The sequence below is a fragment of the Ictalurus punctatus genome, chromosome 6, assembly GCF_001660625.3.
Source record: "Ictalurus punctatus breed USDA103 chromosome 6, Coco_2.0, whole genome shotgun sequence".
NCBI lineage: Eukaryota > Metazoa > Chordata > Actinopteri > Siluriformes > Ictaluridae > Ictalurus > Ictalurus punctatus.
In genome coordinates, this window is record NC_030421.2 from 23248887 (window position 1) to 23265491 (window position 16605).

Sequence of the window (16605 nt, forward strand, 5' to 3'; positions counted from 1 at the left end):
CCTCTAGTCTATTAAACAATTAAGGTTTTACCCCCATTAGTACTCTATACACCATTTCATGCACATACTTCAGGTTTAAACCTGTCTTGTCAGTACATTGCACAGATCCATACTGTAAATGATATATGTAGAAAAATTCTTAAGCACAGTGGTGCAGAAGGTGGTGTTGGTCCCTCACCGCTCCAGGGTCCAGAGTTTGATCCTGAGCTCAGATTTCTGTCTTTGTGGGAGTTTCATAGTTTCCAAAACCATGCTGGTAGGTGGATTGGCTACTCGAAGGTGAGAATGTTTGTGTGAATGGGTATGGGTGTGCATGTGATGCATTGTGAAGGACTGGCATCTCGTCCAGGGTGTAAATCATTAACTCCAGTGTGCAGCTCAGTCCCATGTTTGGGTTTCCCGGAAACCTAATTGTCTAAAGTAATGTAATGTAGTAACCTGTGAAGAGTTGGTTAAGTGCGTTAATACAGACTGAGAGAAGCAAATGAATAGAATAGTTTCTAATATTTCTAATGTCACCATCAACAAAAGTCAGCAAGTTGGTCATACACTGTGCACAATTTTCACAGGATAGGATTTGGGTCCATCACATCTCTGACCAGGACAAAACAGTTAGAGAAGTGTGAGTGAATGAATGAATACTAACACTTTAGAAGCTGGTGTTGAATGTCACTGTTCCCCCAGGACATTACTTAGCAAAATTGAATAAATTAAATGTTGGATTAAATTGGTGCATATAAGGCAAGGTCTCCAATGAGAAAATGATCAGGTTTAATTTAGAGTGCCTGTCTGGAGAGAAGTAGGGTTCTTTATCTGATATCGTATTCTTTAGAAGTCCATCGCATGACTAAGAGCCAGGATGATATAACTATTCTCCTCAAACTCCACTGTATCCTCATGTCACAAGACCATGTGCATACTACTGCTATCAGAGCACAGCTGCTTTAACCACACACACACACACCTATCACAAAGAGCAAGAAGGTTTATAAACGAGCAGAGCGTGTACACATAAACACACACCCACACCCACACTCCTATCACGAAGAGCAAGGTGGGTTATAACTGAGCAGAGCGTGTGTATACATATATACATACATACATACACGCACACACACTCACACACAGTGTCATAGTGTACAGGTAGTTCAGACTTACACATACTCAGTAGCGACAGTTGTTAGATTTGCAGTACTGCTCTTGGTCCCAGCCAATCAGAATTTGTCACTGACCTCAGATCAGACAGAGAGAAAGCGAGAGACGCGCAGGAGAGAAAGAATAACTCAGAGGTGGAGAGCAAGAAGGAAAGGGAGTAGAAACACAGAGAAGTCACCATGCCAAAGTGGATGAGCTTTAAGCTTTTCAAAGAGAGCAGACGTGTAAGTACTCTCCTTTATGGTTTTATTTTTTGCTGTCGTAATGAGCCATGCTGGAGACAATTAAAAGTCTGTAAGTGTTTAGTGGTTTAGTATATTTCTGTGCTGTGTATCTGACAAGCTGTCAGAGATTATAAGAAATCAGGTGGACAATTCACACAGGTCAAAGGTGCTCTGTGTGACGGTGCGGTATGTAGTGAGCTTGGTATGGCAGAGACTCTAAAGCCAGCACAATGGGATGGGGGGGGGGGGGGGGGGGGGGGATTTATAAAGTTAAAACTTGGGTTATAAAACTTTTTGCTTTATGATTCACATCATGAGTCAATTACAAGTTTTTGGATAACTGGTATAGGGAATTTTGTGTTTTAGTGTGAAGTTGATGTTGACCAACATCTGTGCATCAGATGTTCTTTTTTTGTTGTTGTTGTTGTATGAAATGTATGCTGACAGCATGTAGACACCGTGTGCAGGAAACAGGCTATTAGAATGTGCATAACAGAAGAGTTTGCTCTTTAAAAATGCATTAGCACGCTAACATCAATCTCTCGAATCCAGTGCTTTGGTGCCTTTGAATGTGCATAAGTTTATCATCTTTCCTATAATGTTCCTTATTATTCTCATGAGAGACATATGAGAAATAACGAGCGTTTTCACTGGCATGGTTTGGCAACTAGAAATTAGGTCACACTGAGGGCTTTAGCACACCTACCCAAAGGTTAGTGGGTTGTTTTTTTTTTGTTTTGTGAAATACAAAATGAGCAGTCAGGGCTAACATCCCTTAGTAACCTTTTTTTGCAACCTTCAGTTTAATTCTGCAATTTAAACTGATTTCTTAAGTAATCCTACATTCTCACAAATTCCCCCTTTGGACAGAAGTAGTGAAACTACTAGAGCTATAGGTTACTAGAAGCACTAGAGCTATGAGGTTAGTGGTGCTGACAAATAAGGGCGGACTCGTGCCACCAGTTTAGCATTGTGCGAAATCATCACACAGTTGTTCAGTAATGTATAAATACCGGCATCTACAGAAATAGACAAACGTGTGCTCAATAGCTAATAAGCTGTATCACTAGCTATCTTGAAGGTAGAATCACTTCCTGAGAATGTACAGGGTGTCCCAAAAGTCTCCATACATAAGGGATATTAATGCTTTTTTTCATCCATTTTAATGAATTAACTTTTCTTTTCCAGTGTGCTGTCCAGTCACATGATTTGGTTGCATGAAAACCTCATTATCTAGGCTAAAAAGTACAATCTAATGAATTAAACATGTACAGTGTGGCGAGCTAGTTGGCTAGGTACTTGTGCATTTACACAGATTAAAGCTGGGTGCACACACAGTAAAATCCCTAGTATTGAATTAACACGTCAAACTAGCCATCAGAGGCTACAGAATATGGCCTAGGATTATAGGAATCTTTCAGGATTCTCAAAATTAGTCTCCAACGACTGAATCGTGGCCAAAATCGTACAGTGTGAACCCGATTTTAGGGAAAAACAAATGTGTGCATGGTCCTTAATCTCTTCATTATCCTATCATGTTTACCAGATTGACTAAAAGTCAGCAAGTTGTTTTGTCTTTGAGTTGTAGGGTTTTGTCCTTACATTGCACTTCAATGATATTCAAATGTGACAAGTGTTTTATTTTTTGTTTTATTATGTTTAACGGTGAGGTTTTATTTCTACATGCCTACATTTTCGAAATTGTGAAAAGATCGTCTGTCATCCATGCATGCTAATCAATCCTCCAAGTTAAATATTTTTCCACTATAAAGCCAAATCGCACCTTGGCTGTTGCATGTAGTGCAGCAGGAGGTAGAACAAGTAGTGTGCAATATAGTTATGACATTAAGTTTGTGTCGCACCAGGGTTAAGATAATTTTGTTTAAATATTGCTACATACCAAATGACAACTTTTGCACACTTTTAAAATGGAAGCTTTCCTTACTTTCAGACACCATGTTTTACATTTAAGTCAGAGAGAAAGTCAGACATACAGGAGATGGAGACAGGCAGAAAGGGCAAAACCGTTTTAGAGCCTCTAATTTCCATGACAAAGAACCTCCATCCCATGAATTCACAAACCCTGTGTCACCTGACGCGTGTCCTTTCCGAGGTGGGATTTTCTACGTCTGACACTGAAAATCACCTAGCAACATCACCTTCCTCCCCCTCAACATGGAGACCTGATAATTCAACATGCAGATGGTTGCTGAGAGAAAAGAATAATAACAACAACAAAAGACTCAGCATAGAGTACAGTATGTCTGCTTTGTGCTGTTTAAACCAGCCACCTCTCTGACCTTTCAGAAGCTGCCTCCAGTGTGAAATGAGGCTCTACTGCTGTGAGATCATAAGAGTCACCACATGACATAGGACCATAGTGGAGCATTAGTTTTGTAGAGGACCAGAGTGTTGTCACTGCATGATTTATTTAGTGCATTTAGTCGTCTCGTCTATTTAATGTTTTGTCGGGGAACCTTGTATCCGATCTGGCCAGATATACAAACGTGGCTAAAAGCAAATCTAACTTAGTAATACTGCCTGACTAATTCTGTCTGACTGAGCTTTTTTTTAAACTATTGCTTTCTCTGCAGGCTCTTTTCCTCTGTAATCAGTACAGTAACCAGCTTTGCTGTACAGATAAAATATAATTTTATAGGTTCACTTTTTAGTAGGATCTTGATATCTTCTTGGTTTCAACCATCAAGGGAATCAGTAGAGGGGTACAAAAGAATTTCCAGAACATTAGATGTATACAGTGACATCACCAAGAACAGGACTTCCCTCCAAAATGAGCAAAGGGGCAAGATGAATACTTTTCAGAGAGGCTGCCAAGATACCTACAGCAACATTAAAGGGATCAGGAATATCTGCCTGTTTCTGATCACTCTCTGCATGTGACATCAATCTCTCATATTCTTCAGCCCCAATGTTATAGGGTAGGGTGACTAGACGGAAGCCCTTTCTCATGGAAAAAAGGCCCGCATAAGTCTGGTGAGACCATGGAAGAAGTTTTTAAGAATACTTCTAAAGATATTTTGGTGCAAAAACAAAACAGGTTATCACCCAAAGAACACCAAAACCCATCGTGAAACATGGTGGTAGCAGCATCATGCTATGGGATTGCTTCTTGTCAGCTGAGACTGGGGCTCTAGTCAAGATAGAAGGAATCATGGAAAGCTCCAAATACCAATCTATTTTGGCACAATCTTCAGTACAATAATGACCCAAAGCACAAATCCAACACAACAAAGTAATGGCTGCAGAAGAAGAAGATCAGTGTTTTGGAATGGCCCAGTCAGAGCCCAGATCTAAATCCTCTTAAAAATTTATTATTAAAAACCCTGTGGAATGGCTTGAAGAGGGATGTGCTCAAGAGATCCCCTTGCAATGTAATAGATCTTGAGCATTTTTGCAAGGAATAGTGGAATACCAATGCCAAATCATTATATGCTAAGCTAGTCATCACTTACTCAAAAAGACATGATGTAACAAAGTATTAGTTTAGGCATGTACACCTTCATGCAACCAGGTTATTGTAAGTTGTATCCCCCCCAAAAAAAATGTCTCTATATCGTTTCCACTTGAATAGTGTTTGCTGCTATATCACATTAAAGGTAGAAAAAGATCTGACATGATTTATCTTGGTTATTTATATCACAGAAACCTGCAATTTCAACAGGGGTGTGTAGAATTTTTATATCCACTGTAGTGTATCTTCAAAAGGGATTTAAGATCCATAAGTTGGCTGTAGTTAATTTTTAGAGTAAAGCTAAGGTTCGCTTTATTCACCTTTCTGTACTAAAGTTACAAAAGTACTTGATGGTACCACCCTAGTGACAAGTCAAGGTACAGATTAGTACCATTTTTCAATGAAATTGTTATTCTCTGGAATTGTGGAAAAGGACTTGGGAGTGACTCCCTGTCCCACTCATTTGTTTTTAAATCTTTTGTCCTGGGAAACCAAAATGGCATTTTTTCCTATGAATTTCATCTCCAATAATGAAATTATGCTTTCATATGCTTCAGAAATGTGAACTTTTCCCACAAAATACTTTGCTGATTCTGTCAGTTTGATTGAGGTCTCTGTTCACTCTCCTGGTTGCCTTTATAACAGTAGCAGAGAGCTATGTTTATTCTAAGGTGGCTTATTTATTTTAGTTGGGATGCTGCAGCACTAACTGTAGATGGAGCCATGGTAGATGTCTAAAAGTGTGTTGGGCTGCTTCTTTTGTTGCCACATGGAGCAGAAAAATGTCTTTGAAACCTGATTTAGTGTTTGTGTATATGACTGTGGCTTGTAACTCTCTCTTTAAATTACATTACTTTTAGGGCATTTGGCAGACGCACTTATCCAGAGCAACTTACATATATGTCATTTATTTAGTTGAGCAGTGGTAGCTTGGGTGGTGCTGGGATTTGAAGTCATGACCACCTGGTCAGAAGTCCAATGTCTTAACCACTGTGCTACCACAACCACTCTCTTTATCTAAGTCACTTGAGAAGCAGATTTGTGTTATTTTAGAAGAGGAGTATGATATCACAAAGGTGTGTCACATCCTGTAATACCAATCGCTTTGTACATTTAGACTCTTGCTGGATCTGCTTATGGTGGTGCCAATGTCTCTGTCATAAAATGTCATAAAACAATCAGCTTGACACTCCCTAGATGGCTTTGAACAAGTGATCAGCTTAGAAATCTCTGTTTGTATTATGTATGTGATTTGGATAACTGACTGATTTTAAATGGAATCTTGATGTTTTTAGCTCATATCTCCATAGTGTCTCTTTCTCGTTCTCTGTCTGGCTATCTCTGATTTTATTGTCAGCGTGGGTCAACCTTGGCTATTGCTAGATGCACTTAAGTATACAACCTTTGGCTGGCTTAAGTGTGTTGACGTTGCTCTGTTGTGAAATTCATAAACACCTTCATGAAATTTCAGTTTCTCAGTAGTCTTATCATTCTCCACAGGCCAGCCAAGACTAGGTCAATGTCATTTTCATCCAGAGCAAATTATTAATCTCTGTTATATTAAGACACTTCTCTTTGTGTGTTTGTAGGTGTTGTGTTAAAGCAACAGTATCTGTACTATCTTAGTGAGCATCATCTGAACACCTGGACAGAGCACGGAGAAACGCAGGTTGAATGTAGTTCTGTAGTATAGTTAACAGCAAATAAATGAATGTAGGAATCTGACTATAGTCTTTTAGCTTACAGTGGTGCTTGAAAGTTTGTGAACCCTTTAGAACGTTATAAATATGACCTAAAACAGCAGACGTTGTCCTAAAAGTAAACAAAGAGATCCCAGTTAAACAGATAAGACAAAAATATTATACTTTGTCATTTACTTATTGAGGAAAAGGATCCAATAGTTCATATCTGTGAGTGGTAAAAGTATGTGAACCTTTGCTTTCAGTAACTTGTGTGACCCCCTAGTGCAGCAATAACTGCAACTAAAAGTTTCGCTCACTCACACCTCATCATCCCATTGATTGAAAACCCCTGACCCTAAGTTCACCTGAAAATTATTTGCTAATCCAGATACTTTTTCAGATACTTTGAAATATTGGATCATTTTCCTCTATAAATCAATGAGCAAGTATAATATTTTCATCTCATTTGTCTAATTGGGTTCTCCTTATCTACTTTTAGGACTTTTCAAGCACTACTGTATATTTCTTAACCTGCAATAAACTCAGTGTTGGTTGGTAAGCAACTGTTTACCAGGGCACAGTCACTTTTGTGTGTACGTGTTTGTGTTGTATGTGTGTGCTTGTACAGTACAGTATATCTCTGCAATGTAATGTTAGCTGGTGTCGTAGGTAAATGTGAGGGGTGTGAAATGGTGAACATTGATTAATCAAATACAGTTCCCCAAATCAAAAACACCACAAGGAAAGTTGCTCCAAAACTGGCACAGAGTCTTTTATTTATACACTTAGCAGTACACTTAGCAGACTATCTCTTGTTCTTGCTTTGGCTGCATGTTCATTTTCTCACCTAGCCAAAAGAACACAACTTCAGCCTGCTTGCCAAAATGGATGCATATAATCGACTAAGTAATGAAAGCATTAAGTTACGTCGCATAACAAGTTGGATCTCCTGATGTCTGTTTTGATTATGTGTGGGCACTAGGATAAAACCTGGTGTAATGATGTAATATTAGAAAAGAACACAACATCATGAGTCAACATTTATCTGTCCAGATGTTTAGCCGGCTAGCTGACTTATAAGACATTCATGTCACCTACAGCTCAGACTTCGCCAGAATGTATGCCAGGAGTGAACTCTTGAGGTGATCAAAGATTCTGGAAAGCTTTGTGCTAGATGCTTTGGTTCAGTTTCAATAAGCCATGCAACCACAAAAACACAAAGGAAAATTGAGGTCTGGGGATAATTTGCAGATTGTTTATTGCTACACTGTCACTTTTTTGCCAGCTGTCATGCTTATAAAAGGAAATTATAAAAAGAAAGGAGCTTGACTGAGTTAGAGAAAGATCGACTTAACTTTTTAGGGGTGATGATTATAAATGGAATCCAGACTCACTAATGAGCCAGAGAAAGCAATTGTTGCTTTCTCTTGGTGATTGTGTGAAAAAGTGACAAAGAACACATGTCTAAAGAATAATTACCGCACCACATTGCTTTAGCTCTCATTGATTCCCAAACCTGTGTATATGCACTAAATAGCCTTAGCCCGTTTGGGTTCAGTGATCTCTGAATGAGTTCTCATTAAATGGCAGTAGTATGGTTTCATTCAAGTCCTCTTTCCTAAAGGATTCCACATCAATTGACTACGAATCATTTTGCCGCTGTCCATCCATCTCTGTTACTGCATGGTCTATGCAGTGTAGCTTTAGGCAGTAAATGCTTTGTGGTCCAGATCATGAGGAGTGATTTCTCTCATGATTTCATCCTCACTTACAGTATCTCACAAAAGTGAGTACACCCCTCACATTTTTGTAAATATTTGATTATATTTTTTCATGTGACAACACTGAAGAAATGACACTTTGCTACAATGTAAAGTAGTGAGTGTACAGCTTGTGTAACAGTGTAAACATGCTGCAGCTCAGTGTCAGGGTCTTGGCAATCTTCTTATAGCCTCGGCCATCTTTATGTAGAGCAATAATTCTTTTTTCAGATCCTCAGAGAGTTCTTTGCCATGAGGAGCCATGTTGAACTTCCAGTGACCAGTATGAGGGAGTGTGAGAGTGATGACACCAAATTTAACACACCTGCTCCCCATTCACACCTGAGACCTTGTAAAACTAACAAGGGGCATGACACCGGGAGGGAAAATGGCTAATTGGGCCCAATTTGGACATTTTCCCTTAGGGGTGTACTCACTTTTGTTGCCAGCGGTTTAGACATTAATGGCTGTGTGTTGAGTTATTTTGAGGGGACAGCAAATTTACACTGTTATACAAGCTGTACACTCACTACTTTACATTGTAGCAAAGTGTCATTTCTTCAGTGTTGTCACATGAAAAGATATAATCAAATATTTACAAAAATGTGAGGGGTGTACTCACTTATGTGAGATACTGTATGTGTATTTCACTCATTTTATCCCTCCCAGATGGCAGTGGCACTCAGTTGTTCCCATTTATCATGTGATAGTAATAGCAACTGATTGTCAAACACCCACACGCTTGCTCTGACAAAAAGAGTTGACCTATAAGTTTTAAAGATCAGTACTTCAGTCCTCCTTCCTGTCTGGAGACTAAAATGACAGGATTGTGTTTGATTCATCCTCACCGGGGATGGGCTGTTGTCATGATATTGTCACTTAGTAACCGTATATGGAAGAAACACTGATTTTTGGATTGAATTACATATAATTTCACGTACTCTTTTTCATGAAGGTCCCTTAGGAATATGGATTCTGCAGGTTTCATTATGAGAGTTGGGTGTGCACATTTTCAGCATTTTGAGTGCAGTGTAATACTAGATTGTTTGTTGTTTGATCCCTCTGTGTGCGTGATTCATAAAAAGTGCCACCACTTAAAAAAAAAACAGTAGACATCATTGTTCTCTTTCTTATCTTTTTTTTAAATAATTCTCTCTCTGTGTCTGTGTGCAGCTCTCGGGTGGGTGTGAGTTGACGGTGGTGCTGCAGGACTTTGTGGCGAGCTCTGTGTCTGAGCTCAGTGTTCAGACGGGCCAGACTGTGGAGCTGCTGGAGAGACCCAGTGAGCGGCCGGGCTGGTGTTTGGTGCGCACCACTGATAAAAGCCCACCTCAGGAGGGTCTGGTGCCCAGCACAACACTCTGTATCTCCCACTCACGCAGCAGTGTTGAGATGGACTGCTTCTTCCCTGCAGGCAAAGGTAAGGATACAAGCGATGAAGCATTTCTTCTTATGTGTCTCTGACTGCCAGGTGTGTTCTTGTTTTATCCCCATTTGTCCAGATTTAAAAAAAAAAAAAAAAAAACCACAGTTTAAATTCTTCTGCCATGTAATTTATTAATCAGAATTATTCATGAAAGATTAATATCAGACAAAACTGTGTTGAATCAGAGACTTTACTCTGTGTGTCCTCTAGGGGGCGACAGTAGACATTAATTGTGAGAGCTCATTATAACTAATAGAGCTTTCTCTCAAAAGAGCACATGATCTTCACCGCTACATTAGCACATATCTCTTAGGATCACACACTGAGACTCATCTGTTTGTGTGTGAGTCATGAGATGAGTAAGTCTCTCTGTCACACACCCACACACTTTCTGGTTTCACTGTTGCCTGAACCTGATTGTCAGTGCCCAGGTTACATACAGGACCATAGTCACTCAGCTCGTGTAGGCGTGTCTAATGAGCAGTTTCCACCCGGTCTAGAAAAGCACAGAAAGTAAAATTAGTGAAGCAATAGAATATATTTCTAGATTTTCTAATGGGATATAGGGATATGGGTTGTTTAAAATGCCACAAGCTAATGCAATAAGGTTGAATGATGACATGCTTCCTCTGAGACATGTGAATGATAAATGGTCTGCACTTATATAGTGCTTTTTTTTCTTTCTTCACCTTGGCGGTTCTACAAAGCACTTTACACTGGTTGTCATTCAGACACACACACTCACTCACCATACAAGGCACTAGCTTGCCATCGGGAGCAACTTGGGGTTCAGTGTTCAACTTCAGCATGTGGAGTCATGTGGGCCGGAAATCAAACCGCCAACCCTACGATTAGTGGCTTAGTGAATACGATTATCTCTACCACCTGAGCCACAGCCGCCCAGCACGTGAACAGTCAGTTCTATAAGTTGCTGTGTTGGAAGCAGGAAAAATGGACAAGAATAAGGATCTGAGTGACTTTGACAAGGGCCAAATTATAATGGATGTACGACTGGGTTAGTGCATATCCATCTTGTGGAGTGTTACAGTGGTTAGCACCTACTAAAAGTGGTCCAAGAAAGGACCCACGGTGAACCAGTCAGAGTTCCATGCTGACCCTTGTTCACCCCCAAAAGCACCTACAATGGGCACGTGCATGGGCAAGTAGGCAAGCCGACAGAAGCAAAGTGATGCTCTGGGAAATGTTCTGCTGGGAAATGTTGAGTCCTGGCATTCGTGTGGATGTTACACCCCTTCATGGGAACAGTATTCCCTAATGCCAATGACCTCTTTCAGCAGGATACTGCACCATGCCACACTGCAGAAATTGTTCACGAATGGTTTGAGGAACATAAGTGGAGCTAGATGTATTAATGCCATTCCCATGGTTTGTTATTATGGATCCTTTTGCCTTCTAAAATACCCAAGTAGGAAAGTTGTGCTATCTGTATGAAATCTATTTGTAAGTGTATATATTAGATTTCAGAGTTGAGGTGCTTTAAATCTCACATTATTTCTATGGTTGCAGCTTTAGCAGCGGTAGCCGATGCAGTACATTGGGATAGCTTTAGCAGCTGTGGTGTAGCCTAGTGTTTCAAAAACTTCCTTAGCAGTAAGATGGCTATATTCTCTAGCGTTTCATTCTCCTGCTCTATTTCTAGTGGCTTAGGAAATAGAAATTCTGAGATTCATCATCTTCTGTCACTATTAATGGATGCCTTGCAGTCAGGAATAGCTATGAGCTATAATGGAGTCAAATCAAGCTGTGTTGATCATGTTGATGAGATCTGTTACAGTACCTGTATCTGCTCTGATGAGCATGCACACTGTTGTAGTTTGCGTTGAGAGAGATATAGTATTCTTGAGTATTACCAGCACTACATCCTTCACTGCCATCATGCCATAGCCATTGAACTTTGAAATAAGTAATTGCTGAAAATTATAGTATTCTAGTATTTATTTAGTGAATGATAACAGCTTTCACCTGGTGAGCTCTACTTTTGATTTATTTTTCTAGCTGATACAGATACATAGTTATTAGAGAGAAAAAATAAAAGTATGGAGTTTTAAGCATCATACATTTTTTCTGTGTATGCAGTTCAATTCAGTTTTATTGTATAGTTTGCTTTTTTCAGCTGACATTGTCACAAAGCAGCTTTACTGTCACAAAGCATCTTTACAGAAATATATACATTTGCAATCTTAATTTTATATCGATAAATTTGTCCCTAATGAGCAAGCCAGAGGCAATGAAAAACTCCCTGAGATGAATTGAGGAAGAAACCTTGAGAGGAATCGGACAAAAGGGCACCCATTCTCATCTGGGTAACAACGGATAGTGTAATTATAAATAAATTTGTTCTATGACCGTGTGCTACATGATGTAGCACAAAACAAAAGTGCAGCTGTGTAATCAGGAGACTCACCACAGTCTCAACATGAAGTCAACTGATACCCGGGCGCAAAAAGATACCGCACCAAAACTGCCCGCATTAGTTGCAGTTCAATGCAATCTCCACGGCTTCCAAGTGTCCCTAGGCTGTCCATATGGGGCCATCCTCAGCAACAGTGACTGGCCTCCAATCAACCAGAACTTCAGAAGGAGAAGCAGGCCGGCCTGGAGAGCAGAATGGTTCAGGCCCACTGCTATCCCGGGAGCAACACGAGGAGCTCTCTGTACAGGGAGCTTCCTGTCTCTGTGTGGCACTGTTTTCTCTGCTTAGTGACCTTGGACTCAAAACATCTTTTCAACATGTGTCTATTTCCAGCATTTCTGGAACACCACAAAATGGAGGAAAAAAAAAAAGTTAAATATGCATGCACTTACTTTAAATATCAAACCCGGTTTTGAATAAGACAAGCCTAAAACGTGTTTTATTTAAAACACTACATTATAATGTTGTTCTTGAATGCATTTTCCTTCTGGTTTAATGTGAGTCTTTATAATAACAAATAATGGTTCCCTTTGCCTGCTGTGAGTTAACTTCACACAACTTCCTCTTTCCTAGCTGCTCTATTTGTAAGATGGGTATCACTTACTATATCTCTTATCAATGAGTCTTTTGTTTCCTGACGGAGTGTAGCCTTGAAACAGTTTATTAACTTTGGTTCTTTCCAGAATAAAAGTGAAATTGAGAGTTTTTTCTCTCAGTGCACTGTATCGATGTCCCTGTTTTCATGTGATTTTATAGTTACTGGAATCATAATAAGAATCTGATGGTGTCCTCTTTACCATGCCATTAGATTGTGCCATTAGATGCCCATGTTATTCGTGATCTTTTACTTTTTTTTTCCTGTCAAGGTCTGTCCTACATGATCCCTGTGCTCATTTTTCACTCACGTCTCCTGTTACAGCATGAGAGTTTAAGCAATATGGTATTTATTTGGCTTATGGAATAGAAATAACCTTATTTGCTTACCCAGCTTCCTTTTCATGTTTGGAAGACACCCCCCCCCCCCCCCCCCCCCACACACACACACACAGACCTGTTATCTTTCCAAAACCAAATGCAAATTACAGCTCAATAGTAATCTCCATCCAGTATGGAAATTGCAGCAGTGCTCCTGTATATATATACCTTCATTGCAGTGGCAAGTCTGAATGCATCATACACTCCTGGAGCAGTCATAAATTCCTGTACAGTGTATGCATCACTGCTCTAACCTTCCTTTGTGTCTCATTATTATTATTATTATTATATCATATGGGTGTTCTGACTCATCTGTGCCGTGTGCGTAACAGCACAAAGAGTAGTGATCTGTCCAAACACAAATAACCTCTAATGTCAGGCTACTAGCTGAGAAATGGCCTAATTGTAGCAGCAGCTTCCTGTGTTGCTCCTTCTCCATGGTTGAGGGCAGGTTACCCTTCTGTGTGTGTGTGTGTGTGTGTGTGTGTGTGTGTGTGTGTGTGTGTGTAGGGGTGTATGCTCTTATCTAGGCCAGTGCGGTGGGTGCAGAACTATCTGGTCTATATGGCAGGAGCAGGACACTTGCAAATTGAAACCACTTTGTCTGTGTAAATTCTCTTAAAATGCAAATATGTAACACACAAAACATTTCATTTGGAGTCACATTAGAATAACACTGAACTGAACCACATCTCCAAGTACCCAATACTTCAACAACAAAACAAAAATAAGAAAGTAAGTAAGTAAATAAATAAAGCATTCAATTTATTATTTTTATTCATTGTGATTGTTATTAAATAACAACAATCTGAAATTTCCCTTACTTTTTTTTAATCTTTAAAAAAGGTGTAAAGTGTCAATCTCAAGCTGCTACAATATAATTATAAAAATAAATCCTGACATTTTAATAAATACTATTAATACTATTCAGTACATACATATTAAGGAGGTCTCTTAACTCTATAAACATAAGCCTATTGAGTACAGAGGTGCAATATCAGGAAATGAAAGCAATAAAATGAAACATTTGTTATATACTTATAAAATAATTAGTGTTCATATATGATACATTATGTGCTTTAACACAGATAAAGTACTGTGTGAATTGAATTAAACTGATAAAAAAAAAACATTAAAGGGGAAGAAATTATTGTGCTTCATGTTTGCATGTATGAAAACACTGATACCGTTCAGCTTTGTCATTTGTTCCTATCTCTGACGCTGTCATATTACAGGGATTTGTCCAGCTGTTTCAGGAGACTCCCATTCCTTTTGTTGTATATGAGCAAGCAGGTTTCTGGAATATTTCTACAGACAGGAAATATATTTTAGCTTGATGAACCTGATTTTAATTAAGCGTCCCCACCCTTGGATTAACTAACTGTAATTTTCCAGTGTGTTGTGAAATGCATTTTTTTTTTAGCCTCTATAACTGTTTTTTCTAGTTACTGTTGTTCATATTATCAGTAGAATACAGCATGACTTCTTTCTTGAAGTAGAAGAACTTCTGACAATGTGAAAGCAGCTTGAACACAGGCACATGCCTGATCTGCTGACCCGTGATCCTGGAGAACGGCTCACTACTGACTGAGAGTCGCTCTTTAGATTGCCACTGAGTAGAGCCTTTGTCACAGGCAGGAATGTAACTTGACTCTCTGTCTCTATACTCCAGCATGTGTGGCAAGGAAGCTGTGAGAGAAAGAGAACGAAAGCATGAGAGTGCGACTGTGGGTTTGAGTGCATGTGGCCCCTCCTCTTCTCTCTCCTCCCTGTGGTGGAAGGGTGTAGAGTGAACTTGGAGCAGTAACTCAATGATTACACTGTCTCCACAACATTAAGCAGGAATCTCTCTCTTCTACTCAATCTCAGTTCTTACCCTCTGTCTGCTTTCTGCTGAGCCATGAGATCTTGAGGAAGAATGAAGAGTGGGAGACACGTTTGCTCATGTTGTAGTTGGATTATAGCGAAGTGTTGTTGCTGCTGTAGCGTGTCAGGTGGGTACTGTCGGCTTCATACCTCTTATAGCTAGATGGGTTCAGGAATGAGGTGTGGGGTTGAGAGTTTGAATAACAGCTATTAAATTAATTGTGGTACATATGAACCTGGCTATTAGTGATTAAAGGCTTTAAGGGTCTCATTTTTTAAAATGTATTATGCTCTTACTACCTGATATCTACAACCCATTCAGGGGAATTATGAGTTCTTTGCTCTGTGTGTGTGTGTGTGTGTGTGTGTGTGTGTGTGTGTGTGTGTGTGTGTGTGTGTGTGTGTGGCATTTATGTGTGTTTTTGTGAATGCCAATGTCCCGCTGATCATGGGAATACGCCATCATCATGACCTTGTCTTAACGATACGGAAATATAGCGTTTGTTTGAAAAACTATTTGGAAAAAGACAACAGATTTTCTGTTGTTCTGATGGTAAGGTTTGGTGCAAGTGTAGCCATAACATTAATTAGCTCCATTAATACATAAGTCAGTGGAAACACCCCACAGAGTTAGTAACTCAAGATCATGTAAGGTGTGTGTGTTTGTTGATGTCAGTACCCCTGTGCTTTGCTCTAAAGTGGGCTAAAGTGCTCTCTCATTACCTATTAACTCAGGAAGTCTCTCTCTGCACCGAGACAGCGGGGTTGACTCGCTTACACAACAACAACAGCAGCCTCGTTAATGTCACCATACTGCTTTCAGGTACAACGACTCAAATATAAAATTCATCCAAAAAAATGCTGCACTGAAAGGATTCAGTAAAAAGGATGAGATTTCAGCAGGCAAGATTTCCTTGTGTTAATTGGATATTGTATATTCTGTGCTGTAGGCATGTTAAGTCATTAAATTCTGCTGGCTGGAGTAAACGTTAGCAATGTAATATCTAAATGTAATATCGCAATATGATTTACAGCAATATACACACATTTCTAAAGAGCGCATCATTGCTGCTGTGGTCATTAATGAACAAATTAGCCCAAATCCATTTTAACCTACTCATATAGACAAATCATGTACCACAAGTTATTTCTTTTTCATACTCATCTATGTATGTATGTATGTATCTTCTTTCTCTTTTGCTTTTCACGGAGCCAACATGATACTGCAGCAATGTCAGTCTAACCAGTTTAAATGAGATATTCTAGTTTTATTTACATATATGTTTGGAATGTTGCATTGCAACATGATGCTATGCTGCATTTCACTATTCTGTCAAAATATTTCCGTAAGGACTAATTGCAACTGGAGGCTGTGTCATGTTTAGAAATATGTGGCGCGCGTACCGACTGTAACAGAATTTCATTGAATAGACTAATCAGAGCGAAAGGCAGATAATACCAGGGGACATCTGGTGCTCTTATACTGGTGAAAAAAAGACTCTTCCTTTAGTACAGGAAGTCCTTGGGGAGATATTCTGTGTCAATGACCATCACTAGACTTAACTAATGCAACATTTGTTTCTCTGTAGATTCTGTAGGTCAGAGAGAACT

The 16605-nt window shown here is 39.4% G+C and overlaps 1 protein-coding gene across 1 annotated transcript in view; it reads left to right on the forward strand.

Annotated features, from left to right (window-relative positions):
• The window catches only part of kalrna (kalirin RhoGEF kinase a), a 180075-nt gene that overhangs the window by 134250 nt on the left and 29220 nt on the right, over positions 1–16605 (forward strand). The window contains exon 34 of the mRNA XM_047155984.2: positions 9467–9713. Within this exon, the coding sequence (XP_047011940.2) occupies positions 9467–9713 (247 nt within the window). The remainder of the gene's footprint in view (positions 1–9466; positions 9714–16605) is intronic.